Consider the following 25767-nt stretch of genomic DNA (forward strand, 5'->3'; position numbering starts at 1 on the left):
TGAAAATATGCATGAAAAAAAGAAAAGAAAAAGTCAAATACAAATGGAATGTATATTAAAGAAATATTTTTCTTATTTCATATTTTTCTCTTCTCATAATTATGTTTAATCTTTTTTAATTATTTTTAAAACATTATAAAATGTATCTATCTAAAACATAATAAAAATGAAATATCATGTATATTATTATAAAAAATATGTTTTAGTAGTTAAATGAATTGAAAATATAAACTAATTGTGACCGAGGATTGGGTAGAACTGAGATTGGCGTTTGTGACCGGCGATTGAAAACCCTTTGAAGGTGTTGCAGAGGGAGACGAAGAAGATCGTATAAATGGGTCTAGCTTTAACCGTCGGTGTCTTCGGTGTTCTGGTTCTATTTCACGCCGCTTATTCAACTATCCACTGTATTCTACAACTCATTCTTACGATTGTTTAACTTTTTATTATGTATTTGAGCGTTAGGGCTCGTGGATCTGAAATTGGATCTGTTTTTTTGTTCCAGACAGGGGTCTGTTGAAGATTACAGAGGAGGAGTTTTCAGGGCCTCCATTTAACGTAATTTGATTAACGCTGCAATCTAGGGTTTAATTTCATGTACTGTATCTAATTTTACTTTTTTTGGGAATAATGCAGGTGGTGATTGAGCTGTTTGTTGGGCTGCTGCTTTGTTTCTGGGCTGCGCTCACTGTGCCCGGGAATTTTAAATCCATACTCCCTCACTCCGAGGAGAACAGGTAACTAAAATTAATGTTAGGATGTATGTAGCTGTAACCAGATGAATATGAACTGATGAAACTGATTGTGAAATATCATCTCTTATTTCTTATTTTTTGTTTGGATTAGATGTGGTGAATGGTCTTCTAAGAGAATTGAATTTTTAATTATTAGTTTTGGAAGATTGAACTTTATGTTAGGTACCCTGTGATAAGGAAATAAAGAGAAAAATATGAAATAAGATTATGCACGAGCTATAATTAGCTCGTCAGTAAGCTAATTTCTAGAAGTTCTTTCATACTAGTTTTTTTAAAAGTTGATTTTTAGATTATGTTTTAGTTAATTTTACCTTATGAAGTAATTTATTGTATTTTTCTTTTCCTTTGGAAACGCTTATCAGAGGATATATTGTACTAAGTTAAGTTTCTCACATTTGGTGCTGTTTTTGGCTTCTGTCATTTTATTTTGTTATTTTCGCGTGTTTTGATCTCACGTTAGAGGCTTAATTTGCTAGGATTATGATTAATCAATGCAAATCTCTTGTGATTTTCCTGTTATATTATATACCAATCAAATCTTTTGTTTTCTATCATGCTTTACGAAGTGGATGTCTTCCATGATGGTTTAGAATGGAGATTCTAGGAGGTATGGTCTGGATGTATGAACCCAATAATTGTTGATATGTCTTCATTGATTGAAATATCAAGCTAGAGGAGAACCCAGATCTCGAGTGCCTGGCTCAAGGGTCATTTCATCTGCACTATCGTTGTGTCTTCAATTTTTCTTCTGATCTTGTATTTCATTGATACATATCAAGAAATAGGGATTTTTTTTGTCAATGTACACTGTTTTATTTTCCATACTCTAATCCAGTTCTGTTACCGGAGTTCATTATTAGGGGCCACTTAAGTTACTCCTGTCAAGTTCTGCATTCATACTGTGTTGGTAGATTATGGGTGGCTGGGTTTGATTTGACTAATATACTCACTATAAACATCATTAATAAAAAATGAGAAAGAAAAAGGGGAATTTTATGCACGTAGATTATACTTGGTAAGACATTGACGTAGTTTTTAGTTCTTTTTATCTAAAAAATTCAGATGTGTTCAAATAGAATAGAAGTTTTTTTAATGGAATCCTGAATAAACATACTGTTTGGGCTCTATAGGGACCCACTTATTTCATTTACATTTATAAATTTGAAGGGTCTTACGTCAAAATTCCTGATCATATTGTCACTTGGGTATTTAGCTATTTATGTAAGGGCACTTATCTGAAAAGTTTTTCTTGAAAACCATTGTAATTTCTTTGGTTGTGTTGTTCGCTTGGTTGAGGGATATGCCTTCATGTAGTAGTCCTATACACTGGCATTAGTGGCAAATATTACATATTATGGAATTATGTGGATCCCCATAACCTGATTTTCTCTCCTTGGATGCAGGATTGTTTCTTTACCTGCCAACCTAGACTTCATGATCTTCAATCACCGAGGCAAGGTCTTTCCTGTGGAACTGGATGTGAAGCTGAGACAATGAGGACTGCTATCCTTCACACGAGGAGGAAAAACTTTACTCTAGAAAATTAAAAATTTGGGATGAGCGTTTGAATATCCGTTGTTTGATGCATGAGTCTAGCAGTTTTCTTCTGTATCTTGTACTTTCTTTACTGACCACTTGACATAGTAATTTAGACAGGATGTTATTATTTGAATCATACATATGAAGAGTTAGCTTGCACTTTCAACCATGTCCACAAAAAATTATTTGCTACATTAGGCGTCAAGTAAACATTCTAGGGGAGTTATATGCTTTGACTGTCGAAAATGATAGCAAGTTATCTCATTCATTTAGAAGAATGAGTCCTCCAGTGTGTGGTGATTACAAATAATTTTGCTCAATAGGATAATAAAATGGGGTGTTCAATTCAAAGCTGGTGTTGCAAGGATGTGAATTTTGATTTGGGAATTGATGGATATTAACGATAGAAGTCTTGAATTCAAGATGAAGTTATATCTTTGCATATGCGATTCACATATTTCAGCCCTAGTTAGGGAAATACCATATCAACAAGTACCACATCTCCACTCACTGTCATTTGCATAAAACTACAAAATCCATGCAAATGACAGTTTAGTTACTGATTTTTTCCTTCCAAACAACCAAAGACTAAAACAGAAGAAGCTTAGTTTCTGAAGGAAAAAGGTTCTCTTTCAACGGCTCCTCGATCTAGTGCAGAACTACATCTCTCATAATTGAAAACGGTGTTCAAATTATGAGGATCAAATAAATGGATCAGTTCAATTTTATTTTGATTGTAATGGATCAGATCAAAATATCTATTAAATTATTTTGATCCATTAAAGATATAATTGAAAATCCAATTTAATTCGCGTTTTAATAACTTTTTTCATGATTGAATATACAATCTTCCATAAAAAATATACATGATACTTTTAACTGTACTTTTAAAAATATTTTCAAAAATAAATTCTGTAGGAAAAAATTAAAAATATATTTTTTAAACTTTTCAAAAAGATATATTTAATAGTTAAAATTTGGTTGGATGAATCTTTATTGATAAGAGGTTCATTAAAATTTGAGAAATAACGAATGAATCATTAACCATGGATAAAATTAAATGAATGAATTTTATTGTTTATTTTCTATATATTTTTATAGAGGTTAAATCTAACTAGAAATGGAGCATAGATAACTTATTTACTAAAACTTTCATGTGAAGACAATAATTATTAGAAAGTAAATGATATTTGGCAACTTCCTTTAACATTTACAATTAGCTGACAACCTATTTATAGGAATACCTTAATCAAAAGCATTGTTAAATATAAATATAACCTAGGAATTGCCAAATATGAAGAGTTTTTCTATATCTTTTAAAGACTTACAATTATATCACCTTTCTTGTTATAAACAAAACCAAGACCTTTCAATTTTCCTGAATTACTTGCTCAGTCTTGTCCTCTTGAGATTATTTTGATTGTGATAGGGAATAACTTTCCTGTTTTTTTATGCTTAACTTTTTTGGTTTTACTTCCTTTTTTTTTACCTTTTTAATTTTTTATTCAAACAACAATTTATCTACACAAAAAAGCTTTCGCTTCACAAGCATAAATCACTAAAAAAAACCTAAAAAAAGGTTAGTACAAAGTACAAAGGTAAAAGTCAAATAAGCAAACTGCACAAAAGAGCTAATTGCAAACTTATTGAACAAAGCTTTCTGCAATATATACACTTATTCTTTACTGATATAAAAAAATAATGTAAACATATTAAGAAAAATATAATAAAAGTTTATCAATTATATAATTTTCACTTAAGTGCGTACGGCGATACTTTTCGTTGCAATGGTATTATTATATATCCTTCCCTTCTCTGTAAATGATTTGTTGAAATAAAATGAAAAGAGTTTCCGTTATTAAAAAACGTGTTGTTATTATATGTCTTGTTGTTGGTGTATAAGTTTAAGCGTTGTTGAAAGTTTCTTTTTAAAGAGTTGGTTTTTTTCTAGTCTCGTTTTAGAACACTATAATCTAATGCTGGAAGCACTTGAGCTATAGGGTTTTCACACGCAAATGGAAATTAGATATATGATATAAATAAAAATGGGACAATTGAATATGAGAGCATGGCGTATGGTCAACAAAAGCAAAGCAACTCCATGTGATGCTTCATGAGCTGTAATTCACCAGATTATTAGGCTGCTTTTTATTATAAATAAATAAATCCAAAACATTAAACTTCTTATAAATAATACGATTTCCTTTGAAGTCAATCAAACAATTAATTAAATCAAATTGACCTAATTTAATTAATTTTATTTAAATTATAAAATTCATTGCAGCAATCCAATTGGACTGGTGATGAGATAGTTTGGTCTCCTTAGTTATTGGGCCAGCTCTAATCAACATCTCAAACCCACTAATTGCATTTTAATTTGTGGAATTTATTTCTTAAATGTTATCAGCTAATTGTTCTTTCTACTATGACTTTATATATGGTTGACTGTTAATTAGATTGGTTCACACAGTAAAAAACAAATATGACAATCATTCAAGAAACCGAACAGGTATAACTTATATATGAAATGATTATCCTTAAATAACGATTAAGCTTAATGATAATTAACTTATCAACAAAACATAATTAGTATCAATTGAACTATATGATTAGATCGTTAGTAATATGATAAAATGCTTAGTTAGAATTTTATCTAAGTTAACTAATATAATGGGTCCGAATATACCGGTTTAATTATTAAACCTTTTAATTAAAATAATTAAATATCATAATGACGGATTTAGGGTGTTAATGAAGAAGATTTATTTTGGTCTTGATGAGATGGGAAAAGAGATCTAGTTAGCTTGACACATAGGTTGGATATTTTCATGATTTTAATGTGGGAATTGTGATGAAAAGAAAATGATTAATGTGGATATTTTATTTATTATATATATATAAAGATGAGATTGAGATAAAGAGAAAAAGAAACATGAATTTGTTGAGAGACGGTGTGGAGGAGTTTTTGCCTGTTGGCACTGAAACACTTCATTTAATGCAAAATTTTCATTTGTTTAGTCCTTTTCTCTTCACGCGGGACATCGTACGGACCACTTCTACAGTATTATCTTTTTTTCCTTCTTTTTCTTATACCAAAAATTTCATTGTAATTTTTTATTATTTATGTTTTTTTAGGGGTGATTTAGTGTAAAGGAGAAAAGCAAATGTGAAGTTTGTTTGGATCAACTTAATTGAATTGAAAGATTTAAAGAATTGAAGGATTGAGTTTTTTTTCTTAATCTTTGTATGAAATCAGTATATCTTGAATTACAAGAATAACAAATTATTCATATTTTAATTTATATTAATTTTAAACAACCATATCTCAATTTAAAATAATTTCACTCATTTAAATTATTATTTATAGTTTCACTCATTCAAATTATTACTTAATTTATTTAAAGTAATCATCAACATTTTATTTCAACTTAATTTACAAAAAACTCATTTTAGTTTATTATAATCTTTTTTATTTTTTATTTTAAATACTAACTCACATCTCATAATAATAATAATAATTTTTTAAGGAATCCTGATACGTTTAACAATTATTTTATTAATCGATTTAATTTTGTTTTCAGAAAAATATTTGAAAGAAACCCACGAAGAACTAGGTATACATTATCAAAAGTGATTAAAAAAAATGATTAAAAAACATTTTTCTTTTAAATTTTAAACTTTCAATTCGTACGAAACAAAATCCATGACACTGTAGCGGAAAGGGTACGTACGGGCAACAGATAAGAGAAAAAGCGGAATATCATAGCTTGCTTATTTAACGCGTAAAAGGAAACCTTTGCATGTGATACAACCACCACCATTCATCATGCAAACTCACTCTCAATATTCTCTCCTCTTTCTCTTTTCCTATACCTATATTTACACATCCTATTTCAAATTTCTAATTAATACACACAAATAATAATAGTATCAAAAGAGTATAAAAATGTGTCAAAAAGTAATATATATATATATATACCTGCACTTTCTTTCTGTATATTATGTTTCTGATTGACCGTGTAAGAGGATGAGAACCATATGTATACTAGACAGCTAGTCCATCACTATAACATGAATAATGCACTTATGCACGTTAACTCATTTTCCATAATATGCAACAAATTCGTCTATATATATATATATATATACTCTTCTGATCAAAAGTAAAACATGACCAACTATATTGTATATTTTCCTTTCTGTAAAATTTGTGGAATAAAGTTATCACACAGACAATGTCATATGTTCAAGCTACATTGAAAAAGAAAAGGAGTAAAGGCAATAGGTAAAGCCATTAGATGTCTAATAAGCTTTGCCAGATGCTTGAAAAAAAGGGAAAAGTATGAATAGATATGTGTAACAGCTCAAGATATATTGACAGAGTGTTAATTAGGAAGTGACATCGAGTCGTTTGTTGTCTATAATCTTCTGAAGTTCTTGAGGGCTGCAAGGAACTACAAGTGCACCCTTTTGTTGAAAGCCATACTCTTCACTGGCTTGCTCCAGCAGCTTCAAGAAAGCAGGATCAGTTAAATAATCTAACTCAACAACGAACCTTTTGGTCTCTTCACCGTGAATTGCAATAACAGCAAAATGTCCTTCCTTAACATCTTCTGGCACCCTCGTCGCATTTTCCCTTTCCTCGTCAATGTCACTCACATAACAAACCCTTCTCGAACGTGCTCCATTGGGTGCCAAGAACGGAACACCCTTCATCACCTTTGAGATCAAAGACTTGAGCATCTTCTTCTTTCCAACCTCCATCACTCTATGTCTTACTCTTCAATGTTCTTGCTTATTGACAATGACGATAGTACTGTGTGCTAGATTCAGTTAGTGTTGAAACAAACTAGCTTTTGGATCTTTCAGTGCCAGTTGCCGTTGTATATATATATGTGTGTGAGTGAATTTTATAAAGCATAATCTAATGGGAATATATTAGCATATGAAAGACACAGGAAGTTTCTCTGGTTGCATGTGGAGCCATGTCTAATTTTCCGCGTGCTGCAGCTATACGTACCATTTAATGCAAGTTTGACGCGTCGGTTTGTTCTCTAATTTTATACGCGGGGCTTTCTTCCTAGCCCCAAAACTAAGCAGACAATATTGTTTAGGCCTAATGTGCTGTTTGTATGACTGTGCTGTACCATAATTGAGAACCAAAGTACTTTATCCTTTTTGGGACTAATCTGCTGTCTCTATGACTACGATATATGTATATATTTTAATGTTAACTACTTACAAACGTACTCAACGAAAGTGTGAAGGCAAATTTGGTGTTGGTTGGGTGGAATAAAAGTAATGTCAAGTGCAAAAGTCATGGATTACGTTTGCTACGGAAACATCGTGGCCACGCAACAAATCAAGGTTTTCTTGACGGTGTTCGTACGACCTCTAGATGTCGGCGCCATGAGATTTTTCAACCTCTGTGTTCATACATATAACACCCTTTTCTCCCTCTGCCCGTAATTCTGTCAGTGATATTTCTTTTTCACAACCTTTTTTACAATTTAATTGATTCAAAATTATTTGATAATCAATAATAATAATTATAAATATTAACATGGAACAATAATAATAATTATAAATATTAACATGAATGAATAAAAAATACTTATCATTGTCCATTTCTTATAATTTAACAACAGTTTTCCATTCTAGTGTAAGCATGTCAACTTTAAGAAAAATATACAGTAAACCATTAGCACAGTTATATATACACTTAAAATAATTGGTAGTGCTGTCTTATATGCCTCCATTTTCTTAATTGTAAGAATCATTCTTAATTGTACCAATCATTTAGAACGAGACTGTTCAATTCAAACTCAATCCTTATAATATTTACTTAGCATGACATAATATTTGTAAAGGATTTTTTCTTCATTTATTTGTCATGGGTTTTAAAAAACACGTCGAGTGGAGATAGAGTGGAATTTGTACTACATGATGGAATGGTTAAAAAAGATTAGAGCAATGGTACATTGATGGTCTCAATAACGAATTGTCATAAACTATTTTCCTTTTTTAATTTTTTTTACCTTTTTACGATTATAAAAATTCATTTTTTTTAAGAGACGAATGGTTATTTGAATACACAAATATCGATGTATTTTGTTTTTAATACAATTAGAAAATAACAATATTAATACTTTTAGTTTTATTTCAACTTTATTAATAGCTAATATAATTACGTATGAGTTTAATTTTTAGTTATGTTTATTAAAATGAGAAAAAATTGATGCTAATATGCAATATACTGAAGAAAAAACTAAGAATTTTGAATTTATAAAACAAAATGTAGGATACAAAGTTTCAACTGCATATTAACCTTAATTTTAGCTTCAATAATCATATATTTAGCAATTGAAAATTTTATTGAAAGAAAAACAAATGATTTTTATATGCATTTTAAAGAAACAACTAATAATTTTACATTTATAAAACAAGAATTAAGGTAAAAAGATTCAATTGTATATTATCCTTAATTTTAGCTTTAATAAACATATGTTGAAATTACCAATTAAATATGTGTATTCAATTACCTTAAGTATTAACTGAGTGTAAATGAAATTAACGGAATTAGGATGATGGTTTATATGTTAAGAAATTATTGTCCAATAGATTAACATAATAGTTAGTATAATTTAAATGTGAAAAGGTTAAATAAATTTTAAAATATTTATTACAAATAGTAAATAATTTATTGTTCATTATTTAATATTTAAAACTATTATTTTTTTAATTAGTATAAAAATATTCACATAAATTATTTTTTCCTTTTACTCATTTTTTTAAGGACAGGTCTAGAAATTAAAAAAAAAGGGAGGTTTAAAGGAAACAAAGTTTAATAAAAATATGTTATATCTTATTTAAGTTGTTTATGTCTCATAAAATTTGATAGAATCTGTATCAAACTTTTTAGCAATCATCCTCTATATAGGTAATCAAACAATAAGTTAAATCTAAGTCTGTTTTTCATAATTTTTATAGTTGAAAAAGATCTTTTAATAACTTTTTTTTAAATATACATCAATTGTAGATGATTTTTCCATAATAATAAATATGTCCTCAGTTTATATATCAGTGATAAAAATACATTGAAAGAATAAACCAAACATTCATGAATTGAAAATTAAAGAGAGAATTATCAATAAGACAATAATAGAATTTGTTTACCTGTAGTATATTATTTAAGAAAATCTGTCAAATAAAATATGAAAGTTGAACAGAAGATGAAAAGTTGGAACTTTTAAATCACTTGAAAGTGTGACGGACACAATGAGTTTTTATATATATATATATATATATATATATATATATATATATATATATATAATTGTATTTAACTTCTCAACCAAATTTTAACTTTTATTTTAATATATATAATATAAAATATATAAGTATATAATTTGTATTTTTTCTAAAAAGAGGACGACGATGATCTACGTCTGCCTATACATCCATGTCTGCTTTTAAGGTAATAGAAATTTATCATATATTTTCTTGTTTCCATTAATCTAGATAACACAAAATTTTCTAATCTATTTCTATCTTTCTTTTTCATTTCTTTCCCTTTTTCTATTTCACACTTAATCTTAACGAATCATAAAGGAATTGAGTAGAATGAATTGGAACAGTCCCTTATTTCCCATGAATTTGATTGAAATCAAAGTGGAGGATTTTCATAATAGCTAATTAACAAATTAAATAGCTTGAATATTTAAAATAAAAAATAATTCATGTACTTTTTCGTCATGATTTTCATGGTAATTAAGTTGCATTTTCCTTCCGCCAAAATAATAGCATTTTCCAAAAATGCTTATATATTATTATAGATAACCAAGATTGAAACATGAAAAGAATTCAAAAAGTGTTATTGAAAGTGAATGTGACTTTTTTTAAAAACTGCGACTTAAATAACTAGTGTACTAGACTGTGGTATGAGCTTTTATTTCACGCTAAAATAAGAAAAAAAATTTAAGTTATGATAGTAAAAAGGAAATTAAAAAAAAAACATTTACAAACAATTTATATTTTGAGCACAATCCAAAGAAAATTGTATGTATGTTGTGATTAAAAAATTGAATTTATAATTATTTTGTTATGTAAGAAAGCTAAATATTTTGGACTCTTTTTTATGCATGTGTTTATTCTCTTTGACTGAAAACTCTTTTGGGTTTGGGTTTCAACTACTTTGGTGTGTATGTTTCTTTGACCATGCATTGTATTGCAAGTAATGAGACATTTCTTTCTATATATATACAAATTTATTTTTAATGTTATTATTATATATACATAGTTCAACCACATATTCAACCATATGGGGACATGTGCCTCCAATCAATCTCAATTTTTTAATACTACTATACTTTTAATTAAATTAGCATCCCTGTCTCAATACTCTTAAGTTTTCTTTTTCCTATTGTTCTGTCTAATAAATAGAGAAATAGAAAAAAACATGAAAATAATTTTTTATTGGAGAAAAATAAAGATAAATAAGTGAGAAATTAGATGCAATATTGTTCCGCTAAAAAAAAATAAGAGATAGAATGAATGTAGAAGTTTTTGGTGGAGAAGAATAATATAATTAAGGATGATTTAATTTTCAAATTATTATTTATAAATATTAACTTTTTATTAATATTCTCATTTATATTTATATCTATTATCATTTTTATTTGTTTTCATTAATGTCAATATTAAATAAAAATAAAAACGTAAAACAAAGATGAAAACATTGAACAAAAAGGGGATGAGAGATTTTAAACGACAAAAAAAAAAGTCTCGTGGTTGGTCTGTGGATCTCAGAGCCCAATAGCGATGGACAAATAATCTATTTTAGGGTGTTCCTTCCTTCACCACTACACATTTCTCCCTCACCTATTATTTTTTAATTTTACTCATTTACAACCTATTTCACTAATAACCTATTTTAGTTTCGTACATGAGTAAAATACTTTTCTTTTATTTTAACATTATGTTTTTTCCTCTCTTTCTTTCATCGTTGTGAGATACTACAAGTTACAAAGGTTGGTGGTGGTGGAAAGAATTATCAAGCAGTCTTCCTCTCGTGGTGCAGTGTCGCTCTCGTGGTGTAAGAATTATCAAGCAGTCTTCTTCTCGTGGTGCAGTGTCGCTCTCGTGGTGTAGTGCGTGGAGTGGTGCAGTGTGTGTCGTGCTTCCTTGTATTCGAATAAACCTTGAAATAAAACCCTAAAATAAAAAACGTAAACGGAGGTGACATCCTTCAACGGATGTCAACATCCTTTAACGGATGTCAACATCCTTTAACGGATGTCAACATCCTTCAACGGATGTCAACATCCGTTTAAGGTAAAACGAACGGATGTTGACATCCGTTGAAGATGTCACCTCCGTTTAAAGGTTAAGTTTTTTATTTTAGAGTTTGTTTTATTAGGGAGGACGTCACCTCCGTTGATGTATACTTTCTCACGTTAGTTGATGCTCTGGACGCTCCTCGATGTTCCTCCACACCGCGGCGGCGACGCTCCTTCACACCACGGCGGCGACGCTACTTCACACCACGGCGGCAATGGAAGCTTTCAAACAAAAAAAAACTGGGAAGAAAAAGAAATGGAAGTGCGGGAGGTGGGGAGGTGAAAGAAAAATGGGGAAAGGGGAAGAGAGTTCCGTGGGTGGGTGCTGGAAAAGTAAAATTAGGGTTTCAAATTATTTAAAATAGGGTAAAAATAAAAATTTTTTTAACTTAAGGATATAATTGTATTTAAAATAATGTGGGGATGTGGAGGAAATATAGGATGGTGTTGCACCCTCTATTTTATTGCTTAAGCTCTATTTAATCATATTACAAACTTCTTTTGGAAAAATATTTTGATAGCCAATTCCAAAACAGTAAATCAATGTTGATAAAAAAAAAATCAAATGCACAAGTTTACAAAAACATCATTTTGAAATGGTTTTTGATTTTGATTTTTAGCAAAAATCTGTTTCTGATCTGGGTTTCTAATTAATAAAAGATGAAAACTGCTAATTAATAAACTCATATCTAATTAACATATTATTGTCTACAATAATATAATAGAAGAAGCGTTTTCATCATCATTTATTCCTTTTATTATCAAGGTGTTTTGAACTTTTTTAATGAGAAACTGATTGGTTGAGAAAATGAAGTGTTTTATTGTAAAAATAATAGATACTGTGAAATACTTCTTTAGAAATATATATAAACATATAAAAAATATTTCATCCTCAATTCAGATACATGTGTAACACATGTCCAAATTTCTAGTTCTTTTTTCGTTTCTCCCGTTAACTTTCTTTAATATTCTAATAAACATATATTTGAAAAAACAACAAAAACTCATTCTTAATTATTTTTTTATTTTTTTATATCTTATCTCTTTGGTGGTTTGGATGTCTTCCTCTCAAAACTTTAGTCATCATTTTTTATTCACTATCTCAAGATCCAAACACATTCAGTCGCATCCTTCTGTTCCTGTTTTACATCTCAAACTCAATCCTTAAAGTTTTAAAGCATATGAGATATAAAAATATAAAAATAAGAGACAGTTTATTTTATAAATTAAAAATGGATAAAATTAATTAATCTAATAACATCTTAACGTGCATGGATGTGTATATGGCTTTTAAAGGAGAGTAAGTTTACTGATTTTCAGAAATTGGAACTCATTAAATTGAATTGTGAAAAGTAAAAAAATAATGCCTATTTATAAATTTTGGATAACTTTTTTTAGGAGGTGTTTCAAATGTAGCGTTGAGGTCAACAATTTATTATCGTATGAGTTGTTAGCGGTGCAAATATTCGTTCTTATACTACCGTTCGTCCGTCAATTATTCTTGAAGATTACATGTACAAGGTATTCCGATGCTAAAATCAGTAAATATTCGATAACTCAAACTATTTATGTGTATTAAATATCATCACCTATCTCTTTACCTCAAATATGTATTTATAAATTTCAGAATGAGTTTTGGATTATGATGTCTAACGACGATCTAATTGATAATAATCATATATACTTTATCTTAAATGGATTAGTGTTAGAAGTAATTTTTTTATAAATTGATTTAGTTTGTTGGTAACAATCACACTATCTCAAAAATATTGTGTAATCATGTTTGTAACATGATTGATTGTTGAGATCATCTTATCTAATGTTGACTAGACAATCATATAATACATGTGACATTTTTTTTTATATTAACATGAGATTTTGAGTGTTGAAATTATAAAAATCATACTCACTTCAAATATACTCAAAAGTATAGTCTCAATATTCGTTAATGTTTTATTTCATAGAATAATCTTGTTTTCGTTATTATAGTTATTTCCGATTAGTTTTCACGATGTTCTAAATTTTCTAACAGATAACACCATAAAATTTTCTACCAGATTATTTCAATATTTGTTTTTCTACACATACTTCTTTACTACCGGTTTATGTTTTAGATTCAACCTTTTAGAATTATAAATAGGTATTAAAATATAGGTTAAGAATTAGCTCAACTAAATTCACCGTTATTATACAAAGAAAAACGATAACAAAAAAATTTGTAATAAATACTAAACAATATTATAGGACGTATATTTTATCACAATTTGACTAATGAAAATTACATGAATATATTTTATAACAAAATCATCTAGTTATCGGACCTTTTCAATCCAAGACCTAGTAGATGCTAAGAGATTAATTATAGGACGTATTGAAACCATTTATTACATATTAACAGTAATTTATAGTTTTAAGGAAAAGTCAATGATATATACCATCTAGAACACAGTACATGGTATAGTAAATAAACCTAAAATTTCAGATGGTACCATTGCTCCTTATATGATTGTATGATACTAACGGTTTTTTTTAAACGATAATTGACACATGATTTTTTTTTTACATTTATTTGATATTATTTTAATTTTAATTTTTTAAATATATATTTTTATAATTATTTTAATTTTGTAATATGTATTAAATGTAGGTAAATATTTATCATTTATAACTTGTAACATTTTTAATCCATTCTTTAACACATAGATAAGCCATTATGAATTGAACTACGATGTCGTTATCAGATGTAAAGTAGGTATCAATCACACACCCATTATAAGATGAAGCTATTAGAAACTATGATTGTGTTTTGTTAACATTGTTAATTATGATTGATTAAAACTATGATATGGTCTAGTTTGTAAATGTAAAACACACAATCATGCACTGTGTGTCTTGTTGGAGAGGGTACCTATCTAATGGAAAAATAGGATGTCGGTTGTCCCATTCTTTAATTGGAAGGTGGAGTAGTTTAGGTCCAAATCACCTGTAACTGTTCCCATGTTCTTCCCTGCTCCATACCCTGGGGATAGAGACTGGAATCTGCACTGGCACGCAGAAAAACTTAAAAGCTTGCATGATCAACTTCGCATTCACATGGGTTATAGCAGAGTCTGCATGATTGAAGTTCAGATGCAATAAGACAAACTAGGTTTCTCTCTTCAAACACGCTTCCAAATTCAACTTTTTTTGTGTTTCATCTCATTCACATGGCCTATAGAATGATTGAATTTGATGATGCAGTAAGAGAAACTGGGTTTCATATTTTCGAAACACAATGATTGAATTGAGCTTTTATGTGTTTCATCTCTTTAAATTGGAATTTAAGAGTGATTTTTAAAAGATATTATTCTAATGAAATCGATACATGTACGAATCTTATGTAAATTAAACAATGTAAATTAAATAATACATCAACATGAATTTATATATACATAAGATATTTTTATTTAAATTTTTTAAAATAATATCAAAAGTAAATAATCAAGTATAGAAAAGTGAACTAACATTGATCCCTTAAATCGAAATAAATAATAAAGTTTAAGGTTTGAGGATGAAAACTCAAAATAGAATTAATGTTTTATTCACGTGAATGAGAGAAACGTGAATAAGTTTATTCACCAAAAGCTTATTTTGCTAACATATATAGACATGTTACTCTTATGAGGTGCCATACTTACAGATATATTAATTATTAGGTCACACTCAATCCATAACCATTACCAAAATCAGGTTTTTGTCTCCATTATATGTTCATTTGTAAATATACTTAATTCTTTTATTTATCATTTTCATATTGATTTATTAAGAATAAGCGTCTTTTCCATACGTCATACTTCAATATATATATATATATATATATTATACAAATCTCACTTATCTTCAGCAACAATATAGTTAATTAAAGAATTGAAAATGAAATAGTATTGAACAAGGATGGAACAAAAGAAAATGTTGATGTTCCGTTTTGGTGTTAATGTATGCAGTGTGGGGCTCCATGCATGTGGGTGCTCGACTGGTGGTAAGCTGGTGTATAAATAACATAGGTTTGAAGTAAATTTCAAAGTGGAACTTTCTAAAGTTAATAATAATATTTAATGAACATTGTTACTCGTAATCCTGTGCTGTAAGATGTCAATTAAATGTTATATTTCTCAACTATTCAAATATAAATTTTGAGAGGATGGTATACTATGTGTGAAATATAATATTTTCATGGTAGATGACAGAGTAAACTTGCGCTACAGATTAACCATTTCAACTTTAAACATCAAGAATCTTCGGTCAGTCAATGCAACGACAGATTAGGATGATAATAATGTTAATGTGATCTAATATATTTTATCAATTATCTACTTTATGTGCATAGAAAATACTTTATAGTATAATTTAAAAATAAAATATTGACAAGAATGGGTGTGTGTGTGTGTTTTGTTGACTATTTAATTAATGGGACACTGAACAAATATAATTTTTATTAGAGGTTTATAATAGTAAAGTTTTTAATTCAGAAATTGGAAACGGCTGGGAATGGAAGAATAATCGAAGGTGCAGTACCGGTGTTGACGGGAAGGGTTCTCATGATTGAAAGATAAAGATGGTAGCAATCTTTATCTACCTGGAGGAGATCATGTGCACTTTTCTAGCTTCAGCTTTGTCTCTCCAAACAAGGGATTAACACTTCTGGTCAATAGCATTGTACACAGAGGTGGAATAACATAGTTTGCATCGTGCAAGCTGGAGAACATATTTCATGAGAGTAACTCCGCTAGCCATAGATATAACTTACTATTTATCAAGTCTTTGGTTAATCTTTTACATTATGGCAATGAAGGTGTTTTTATTAAGCTTTCATGGTAGATGGAAACCCAAAGGTGTTTCTCCAAATCCACGATGCATTGGTAGCCAATGTTAGAGGAAATGTCTCTCTAATTTGTCACTTCATATTTATTTTATCAGCGATGATTTTGGATGAAGAACTCTCACAAAAGTCTTGGATGTTTGTTTCATAACACATACCTGATCTTTGGACTCTTCAACAAACAAAATTAAGTCACCGACAAAGCTTAAGTGAGAGATTTATAAGAGCTGGTTATAATAAGATTTATAATATTTGATGTGTGGATCTTTTCAACCAGAGAACAAAGATCTACAAGGAAAAAGGATCATTGTCTTGTCCCTCTGTTAAGAAAGAAAAAGGTTGAAAAGCCTCCCCATTTCAACATGTGTATGGATATGCAATATTACTAAACAAAATGAACAAAAATAATACTATTTTGTAAGAAAAAGATCTCTAGATTCAAAAGGGATCAAATGAATTTGTATCAGAAAACAAGATATATAGCATACCTTCTTTCCGTATTGTATATCCAAGAACCAGCCTCGATCATCTTCATCATGCCATGAATTTTGCTTTCTCCTTCTCAGTACGTAACTCCATGGGAAAAAATGGTGTTTGTAACTTCACAACTATATATATATATATATATATATATATATATATACACACACACACACACACACACTTATTCACAAGGCCTTAAGTATTCACAAAATTTACAACAGTTCTTATAAAAGAGAGGAAATACAAGCAAGTTTGGAAATAGCTATTTGTAGCGGGTAATCTTTTGGTTGTAAAGACCATATTAGTTTAATCTGTATTTTAAATGAAGTCATAAGTAGAAGTTAGTAAAAGTTAAGGCTAGATTTAAAAATGTTATAACGATTCATTTAGGGGAAAATATCGATCAGCGGATATTGAACAATAATGTTGAAAACGAATAATGTACTCAAAATTTATATATTTAATTATCATTATTATTAATAGAAAAATAGTTAGATCATTAACATCATCCTTAATAATGGATAAAAAATTGAATTTGTGTATTTTTTTTTCATTTTCATAAGTAGTTTTTCTTTTATTAATTTTAAAAAATAATTTTTTTTATTTTGCATAAATATACTTATTAGAAAACATATTTGAAAATAAAAAATAAACTATCAAAATCAAGCCATAATTTAAATCAAATTATAAAAAAACATATAGTAATTATTTTTTTATTTTATGTTTATAAAAATTTATTATATATAAAAGACTCATGAGAAAATGAAAATATCAAACTAACATTTTAGTATAAAGTGGAAAAAAAATTACTTTTGTTCTTCGTAATGGAATAAAACGTAAAAAGTGATAACAGAATAATAAGTCTATGTTTATCTTTTTATTTATTTATTTAGAAACAAAAAGAAGATAAGAATAAAAAGTAAACATAAGAAAATAAGTAAATCAATAGAGAAAAAAATCTTAACAATTTTTTTATTATTTGTTATATTTAATTTTATGTTTTATTATTTATTAACATCGAATAACGTTTTTTTATAAAAAAATTTAAAATTTTATCTAATTTCATTCTTATACATTCTCACAGAATTTAAAAAGTTTTTGGAGGGATGGCAGCATCTTCACAATTTCAAGAAGATCCGCTCCCCATGCCAATCTGCCCAAGTTTTTCTTTTTCTTTTTCTTTTTCAAGATTAATGTCCTTCCTTGTATATCACATAAGAACTCGTTTGTGAAATATACATGTGATTCAGTAGGTACTCCATGCTCAGAATGTCTTGCTTTATTGAAAAAAAAAATGTCCATTCCCAACGACACAACACTAATAAGATAACCAGACGGTAATATGGCCTTCTTCTACCTGCCAAACATAAATCTGAGTAATGTTCTTAGGTCTTCTACCTGACAAACATAAGCATGAAAAATGTTTTATAAGGAGTGAACTTTACTTCAATTCAACTTATAATAAAATTCGTTTGTACTGATATTATTTTTAGTCATGTAAATGGACGGTTTGATATCGGTTCGATAGGTGAAATAATATATCCATAAATTTGATTTAACTTTACAAAAAATAGTTTATATTAAAAGGTTTACTCCGTTCAAATTTTATAAATTAGTCTATTTTTTAGTCGACGAACTTTCAACATTTTTTATTTTTTATAGCATAATTTTAACAGCAGAAAAGAAATTAAAGAGAAACTGTTCGTTTTATAAATTAAAAGTGAAACGGAAGATAAAAACAAAAGTAATCCTATTATTATATTAAGAATGTTTTTGAATAAAAGTTACTTTAAACGTAACTAAAATTTAACTCAATGAGATAAAATATTTGTTTGAGATTTGTGCATGAGAATGTGTTTTCATTTAGCAAACTTCAAACTGCATTTCATATATATATATATATATATATATATATATATATATATATATATATATATGGCGACAACATTATTACAAGGAAAGTGATAACGACAGGAACAGAAAATTACAAGGGAAGTGAGTGTGATCTCATGCAAGTGTAATCCCTTTAACCCAACAGGTAATGCCCTTGTTCCTATTATTTTCCCTTCCAATGATTCTCTTGAGTTCATCAGGTTGGCAAGGGATTGCAAGTGCTCCCACCTGAGAGAACCCAAACTCTTCTTCAGCTTGCTCTAACAACTTCACAAAGTCAGGGTGATCTAAATACCCCAATTCAATGAAGAATCTCTCAGGCTTCCACCCTCGAGTTGCAATCACCACAAAATGGCCCTGCTTCACCCCTTTTGAACGTGAGAAAGAGGTTTGTAGTTTCCTCATCACATGCACCAGTACTCCAACCCCTCCCATCCACAGTCCCCAAGAACAAGTTGTACATGTTTTACCCATGCCCAGACAGGAACAAATAGTAATAACCAGAACAAGTTTTTTTGGAAGTTCTTACATGCAACGCAGGAATATATATAGTCGCATGTGTGGCCAAAAGATGAGTGTGTCAGGTGACAATGGAATTGGAGTTCATAATTGCATTGGGGTGGGGACAATGACATGTGAGCTTTCGTTGGAGGTTAATTAATGTCACTGCTCCCCTCATTTTGGATACCGAGTTAGCCCCATCCTCAGATGCATCTTCTTTCAACTCACTACACGCAAACAAGAAAAAAAACATACGCAAGGAAGACTGGGCAAAAGGTACAATACCATTTCAACTTCCCTTCATTCAGTAAGGGTTTAGGGGGCCTCTCACTTCACACACGAAGGAACCTAACACCATCTTTAAAACTCTCACAAGAACCATTATCACTATAAAAACTTTGGTCATAGATACTGCATGTTTGGACGCACGCTCCATACACACGTAATCAAGGTTCAAAAATCTCGATTTTAAGTGGAAACAAGAGTATATATATATATATAGCTTTTGGTGGATACCGCCAATGGGATGAGTCAAAACAAACATCGTAACGTATTTATTATAAATCATTGATTTTGAATTTCAAAAGTAGTTTTGGATATCGTAGAACTCGTTGTTTTTAAGTACAACTACAACCATATGCAGGAAACTGCAACTTGAATGCATATGATTTATTCTCGTACTATAAAGAGTTGAAACTCAGCATTGACCAAGGACGTGACCGAGCACATTTTCATTGCATGCTTAAATGAAGAGAGCAATTATTAATATGGGGTAGAGAAAAACGTGTTTCTTGCCTTGCATTACGCATTACTTTTATTCTTTACCTTGGGCAAGAATGTCCTCGACTATAGGAAAGAGTAAGTTGAAAATTATCGCTACCTATAAGTTAATGTGTATTTTATATGGACACCATTTCATCTTTTTCACTCACATATACTTTCTTATGCATCGATCACATGCACATGTATATGGCTCTTTGGGTAAGCAGTCCAAGGAGAATTTCAGTGTAGTAAATTCTTCGGAAAATTTATTTTACAAACATATGCAGACAAACTAGCATTTGAATTGTATTACAAAGTAATCCCCTTTTTTATTTTACCCGGAGGACCCTACAAGTAACAGCCTAAAAGCTTTGAAGAATTAAATCAACAGAAAAGAAAAAGTTCTATTCAAATTATGTTGTGAATAGTGTTTGTTTCAATACATCAACATGTACTACTGTATGATTCATCTCAACCTGAGCACATTTGGAAGCAGAACAAAGAATTCTTGGCAAATCTAATATTTAATCAGTTTGGATACAAAGTTAAGAGTATTTCTAAAGAAGTTCCAAAACACACTTTTAACTTGCACCAAAGCGTGTTTAGGAAAGGCCAGACATTGTTTATTTCAACAGAAAATTTCAACCCTTACTGTCCATTAAAAGAAGGCCCCTGAAGTCCTCCATCATCATCACGAGTAATGGGAAATGTGCCTCCTGCTGCTAGCTACTAGAAATTCCTGTAGTTGTGTTAAAACATCTCTCTGATCAGAAACAGTTTCTAAAGTAATAGACACCAAAACAGGAATCCAATCTCTCTAACCAGAAAGATGGTATGCATTAAACTCAAAACTTAACTCCTGGAGTTAATTTTACCCCAAATTAAGGAGACAAAAGAGAGAGACAAGTAAAAATAACCTTTCATAGAAGAAGTGATGGAACGTGCTGGATAATTAATTTTGTTTCTTAACTAACACCTGCGTGATAGTAACCTTAACCTACCACCAACATCCCCCACCCGAACACAGAACAGGAAAAATAATAATTGCAAAGGAAGAGGTAACGACTTAAGTTATTTCAGAGCCCCGCATCGAGAAGGTGAGAGATGTGGAAATTGTATGGGTGTGTATAAATAGAAGTGGACAGGGCACGTGGCAAAACACGATCTCAGGTACATATGTAGCCGTACATGAGGGGGGCAAAAGTATTTTGATGGTATGTGGTACAAGAGGGTACGTACAGGTGACCTATGCAGTGTAGCTTTATGAAAGAACCAAAACAATAAATTAAGAAGATTGAACTCACCATTTTGAATGAGAATTAGTGGAATATGAGGTGAACAAGTTTGGCGCAGAGAAAGAAGAGCAGTAGCAGAAAGAGGAAAAAAAATAGCAAATCGCAAGAGGAAGAAGAGAAGGAGTGTGATGATTATGGAAATCGGAGAGTCTGCCCACACCACCAACATAGTTGCGTAATATTTAATTACAGATCATGTTATTAATTTTGTTGAATTCAATTGCAGAGTTGTAGGGATGTCAAACCTACTGTACTGGTGGTTGGAAGTTGCAGGGATGTCAAACCTTCATTCCAATTATCTGGTGAAAAATAATACTCTTATCCTTCCAGTTTTTTACTTTTTATTTGTAATCATACAGGTAATATTATTTTCTAACTTCACAAATTTTTACACACTTTACAATTTTTTAGTTAATTTTTTTAATACTTAAAAACTCCTAGACTCCTAAAAATAGATTATAAAGTAGTACATCTAGTATTAAAAACAAATTATTAGATAAATATACAAAAAGAAATTAAAGAATAAAATAATAAATGTAAAGTGTATAGAAAAATTTGTTCAAAACAGTACTTTCCTATCCTGTATTTATATTACAGCCATATAAATGTTACACTTTTTATAGGTTTTTGCAAGGTTATGGGACAGGCCAGAACTGTAATGGAATGGATTGCATTATTATTCAAAATTCAAAATACAAACTCTATGTTTCAAGTAGTAGTCGTAAGCTTCGTGTAAATAGTAAGTTATATAATGAATTTGAATAAAAAAATCATATGCTACGTTTAGAATGAGACTCCAGAAAAAAAAAAAACTTATATAGGTTAGTATTTTATTTTTTTTATTACTAGGCCTGTTTGGTATCATAATAAGATTAGGTTAAATTATATATCCGAAACACAAATTTATTGGGATACATGCTGAAATTATAGAAGTAGGGGAAGAAATGACCTGAAAATAAACAATCTCATCCTCGCCCAACTTGCATTGGGCTTTCAACTGTGGTATCTGTGTCATATCTTATTGGCCACTATTGACAAGGTGCAAATAGTCAACAAAACCAATTCTGTAGCCCAGTACTATAAATGTGAAATTGCATCAAAAGGAGCTTAATATAAAAATAAAGGCTTCTTCTTTCTCCACCCAAACTTTACTTCCTGCACCTCCATACTTTTCAAATTTTCAATTGTGCCTTCTCTTTCTTGAAGTGTCTAGGATTCAGTTTACAAATTTGGAAATATATTGTTTTAGGAATATGTTTCTAGAATTAGGTAAATGGTATTTATTAGAATGTACATTTCAAGATATTTTTTATCATTATTTGGAATAGTTATTTTGAAAGATAAATGCGTAATCTATTATAATATGTTTGATATTACTTGAAAATACCTATTACCCACTTATTTGTTATCCAAATTCAGCTCTTTTCTTTCATTTAATATATCTAGAATGGCGAAATATTATTAGAATAACACTTTCTAATATTTTTGCCGTAAATACCTTATCTGAAATGTTTTTTAAAATGTCTTGTTCGGAAATTGGGAAACACTTTTTGCCATTATTGCATAATGTGCATTCAAAAAGGCATAATGAGTTTTCTGTATGTTGGATACAATACAAGATTGATTGCATGGAAAGATACAGGATGAATGACTATGCAGGTGCCTCTTCAACATATATATTTGACTAATGTAGAGAGAGTTTTATTTTATTTGATTTTTTTAACTATTTAAAAGGGATTTTATTATATTTCTCATATTTCTAAAATCTAGAAGGTTTTCCTCTTCCCCTTCTTCTACGTCTACGTATTCATATAGTCATTCTTAGTGCACTACCCATTATGTACCCAATATACAATTCTTGCTTCGACAAAAATAGTTTAAAATTCAGACAGTGGGAAATGAAAATAAAAAAGTTAGGGATTTCAATTCGTATTCTCATCAACCTCTAAAAGTCAAAATTTGAAATAATCCATTCTACTTTTTCATCTCAAAAGTTCGTATTTTCACCTCAAAAACAAAGCCGTGCCCACAAGTTGGGCAAAATTTACTGTAACATCAAATTGCGACCAAAGTTAGGTCGAATGATTTTAAACTGAATCAATGTAAGTGTATTTTAAGAATTCAGACTTTTGGGTGTTTTGGAAAAATGTGTTGCCTTAAAAAATATAAAACTAATATATTGAAAATCCACATTAACTAATAATAAATCTCGATTTACAATAAATCAATTTTATAAGATTTAATTAATTTAAAATTCATTTCTTATCCGTCTCCATTATTAAATTTTTAACCAACCATCATAATTTAAAATATTTTAAAAAATTACATACGATGAAAATCAGAAGGCATGGATAAGAGACGTGCAAGAGAGGAAACCCACCATGGCGTGCAGATTCAAACTCCAGCACTGCGACACGTGTCGATGACTTGGAATGGACCCACCAAATCCAAATCTTGTCCCATGATGGCCAGGCTTAACTAAATTAAGATAAATAATCAAATAATAAATTAACTAAAACCTTCAGCTTCTAAACTCTTGACCTATTCATCCAGAACATTCCAAACCCCTTTAAAATCTGAAATTCCCAGTATTATTGTAATAATCATAGGAATGACAGACATGATCTATAATGTATGGATGTTTGTGTCAACATTTGAAACGAGTAACATGATCATAACCGACATAGTCCTTGGTGTCACAATCAAGAGTGAGTCATAATTGGGACCTCACTCGTGACTCACCTTCCTCTTCATTCTCACTTCTCAACACGGTCTCATTTCGTATCTTGTATTTCACCAAAATGTTGTTGCCAAAATCTCCTTTAACAGTGTCTTCACTTATCGTAAACTAGTTCATCCTCGAAACCGGACAAGTTGTACAAATCCACGTGTCACCTTTTCAGCAACAACCTTGCCTCGTATTCTGTACAATGAATGTCTATGATGTGTCTTCATCACCTAATCCACCATCCTTTCTTTCTTAAAATGTTAGGAATTCAGATCAATGAAACAAATAGTGAGCCACTTCACCTAAAAATTCCTGATGCAATTTTACAAAACAATCATCCAGAAAATAAAAAAGTCATCAACAGTGTATAAGAAATTTGCATGTATGTGGATAGATACAAAATATTTTATGCTTTAAACATGTTATAACCTCTGTAATGTTATTAGAATTCTCATACATTATTATATAAAACGGAAAAGGAAAGGTTCTTATTATTCTTTTGGGTGGATACGATAAATTATTAACAAGAACACACAACGAGGCATTAAAATGTAATATCGTTGAAAAGAATATGCTATAATATTCGTATGTACTTACGTATGCATAACATAAGAAAAGTACTTGTACTACGTTTTATTTTCTTTTCCCTCGAAGAAAATAAGTATTATGACTGGTCAGAATTACATTATCTTCAGAATTTATTTTCTTATAGTGTGTTTGGAAATATATCTAGGACCGACAAAGCTGATTTTACATGATTTAAAAACGTTGACATCATATATTCAGTTAATTTATTTTTGTGTGATTTTTAAAATATAATGCTATTAGAAAAAACGCTGTCAATTTACACTTTTTACTCCAAAAAAATCCCCAATAAAATGAGAAATAAATAAGATACATTATCATTATAACATGAAAATCTAAAAAATTAGAGAAAAATCATGACCATTGTATGACAATAATTACATAATGTAAATTTATACAAACAAATATATTATTTTCATGTTTTTTTTACTTTAACCTAGAGCTGTCAAAACGGATCACTCGGTCCGATCCGATCCGACCCACCACGAGTTGGTCACTTAGATAGTCAATCCAACCCGACTCATTTATTAGCAAGCCAGAAAAATTCAAACGTGGCCCGACCCACCACGGGTTGGTGGATAAACGGGTTGGCTCACTTAATTACAATTTTTTCTAAATAAAAAAAAATTACAATCTTTCTATAATTCAAATCTAAACAAATTTCACTCTCAAATCTTACTCCCAACATGAGTGTTTAATTAATTTTGAAAATAAGGAACTTAAATAAATTTTTCAAGCAAAAACAGAATAATAAATATTTTTTTATAAAATTAAATTTAAATTTTAATAAAATAAAATTAGGTAGGTGGGTTGGTGGGCCAACCCGGCCCACCACGGATTCAATCCGCATGAGCCGGGTTTAAATGAGCCGAATTGAAATCTGACCCGAATAAAAAAAATATAATTTTTTCAAACCCAACCCAGCTCAAACTTGTGGTCGGCCGGGTTGACCCGCAAGTTGTGACGCATTTTGACAGCTCTACTTTAAACACATTCTTACTCTCCAAAGCGAAAATTTAACTCAAAACTC

General features: G+C 29.7%; 3 protein-coding genes and 1 long non-coding RNA gene across 4 annotated transcripts; 1 reads left to right on the forward strand and 3 right to left on the reverse strand.

Moving 5' to 3' along the window:
• The first annotated feature begins 225 nt into the window (after positions 1-225).
• LOC124825056 (membrane magnesium transporter-like protein) lies at positions 226-2460 on the forward strand. Its single transcript, XM_047297597.2, has 4 exons — positions 226-407; positions 506-558; positions 637-737; positions 2159-2460. Exons 1-4 carry the CDS (start codon positions 335-337, stop codon positions 2250-2252), a joined length of 321 nt encoding a protein of 106 aa, XP_047153553.1. The 5' UTR covers positions 226-334; the 3' UTR covers positions 2253-2460.
• Positions 2461-6478: 4018 nt separating this feature from the next.
• Positions 6479-7135, reverse strand: LOC124825051 (auxin-responsive protein SAUR71-like). The gene has a single exon (XM_047297591.2). The coding sequence runs from the start codon at positions 7056-7058 to the stop codon at positions 6684-6686; it is 375 nt and encodes a 124-aa protein (XP_047153547.1). The 5' UTR covers positions 7059-7135; the 3' UTR covers positions 6479-6683.
• An 11845-nt stretch (positions 7136-18980) lies between these two features.
• Positions 18981-19340, reverse strand: LOC124825052 (auxin-induced protein X10A-like). Its single transcript, XM_047297592.2, has one exon. The coding sequence runs from the start codon at positions 19338-19340 to the stop codon at positions 18981-18983; it is 360 nt and encodes a 119-aa protein (XP_047153548.1).
• A 1175-nt stretch (positions 19341-20515) lies between these two features.
• Positions 20516-21739, reverse strand: LOC148198046 (uncharacterized). The gene is made up of 2 exons (XR_015786532.1): positions 21434-21739; positions 20516-20868 (listed from the first exon to the last, which is right to left on the reverse strand). It is a non-coding gene; the product is annotated as an uncharacterized LOC148198046 (long non-coding RNA).
• Positions 21740-25767: the final 4028 nt, after the last annotated feature.

This window comes from Vigna umbellata, chromosome 5, assembly GCF_029865625.1.
Source record: "Vigna umbellata cultivar VRB3 chromosome 5, Vumbellata_1.0, whole genome shotgun sequence".
NCBI lineage: Eukaryota > Viridiplantae > Streptophyta > Magnoliopsida > Fabales > Fabaceae > Vigna > Vigna umbellata.

What these genes read in the sequence shown, in the direction of transcription:
- LOC124825056 (XM_047297597.2), top strand. Translation starts at nt 335, where the DNA reads ATGGGTCTAGCTTTAACCGTCGGTGTCTTCGGTGTTCTGGTTCTATTT. An exon ending in TTTCAGGGCCTCCATTTAAC is followed by an intron (nt 559 to 636) that starts GTAATTTGATTA and finishes GGAATAATGCAG; the next exon opens with GTGGTGATTGAGCTGTTTGT. An exon ending in CCTCACTCCGAGGAGAACAG is followed by an intron (nt 738 to 2,158) that starts GTAACTAAAATT and finishes CCTTGGATGCAG; the next exon opens with GATTGTTTCTTTACCTGCCA.
- LOC124825051 (XM_047297591.2), bottom strand. Translation starts at nt 7,058, where the DNA reads ATGGAGGTTGGAAAGAAGAAGATGCTCAAGTCTTTGATCTCAAAGGTG.
- LOC124825052 (XM_047297592.2), bottom strand. Translation starts at nt 19,340, where the DNA reads ATGGGTAAAACATGTACAACTTGTTCTTGGGGACTGTGGATGGGAGGG.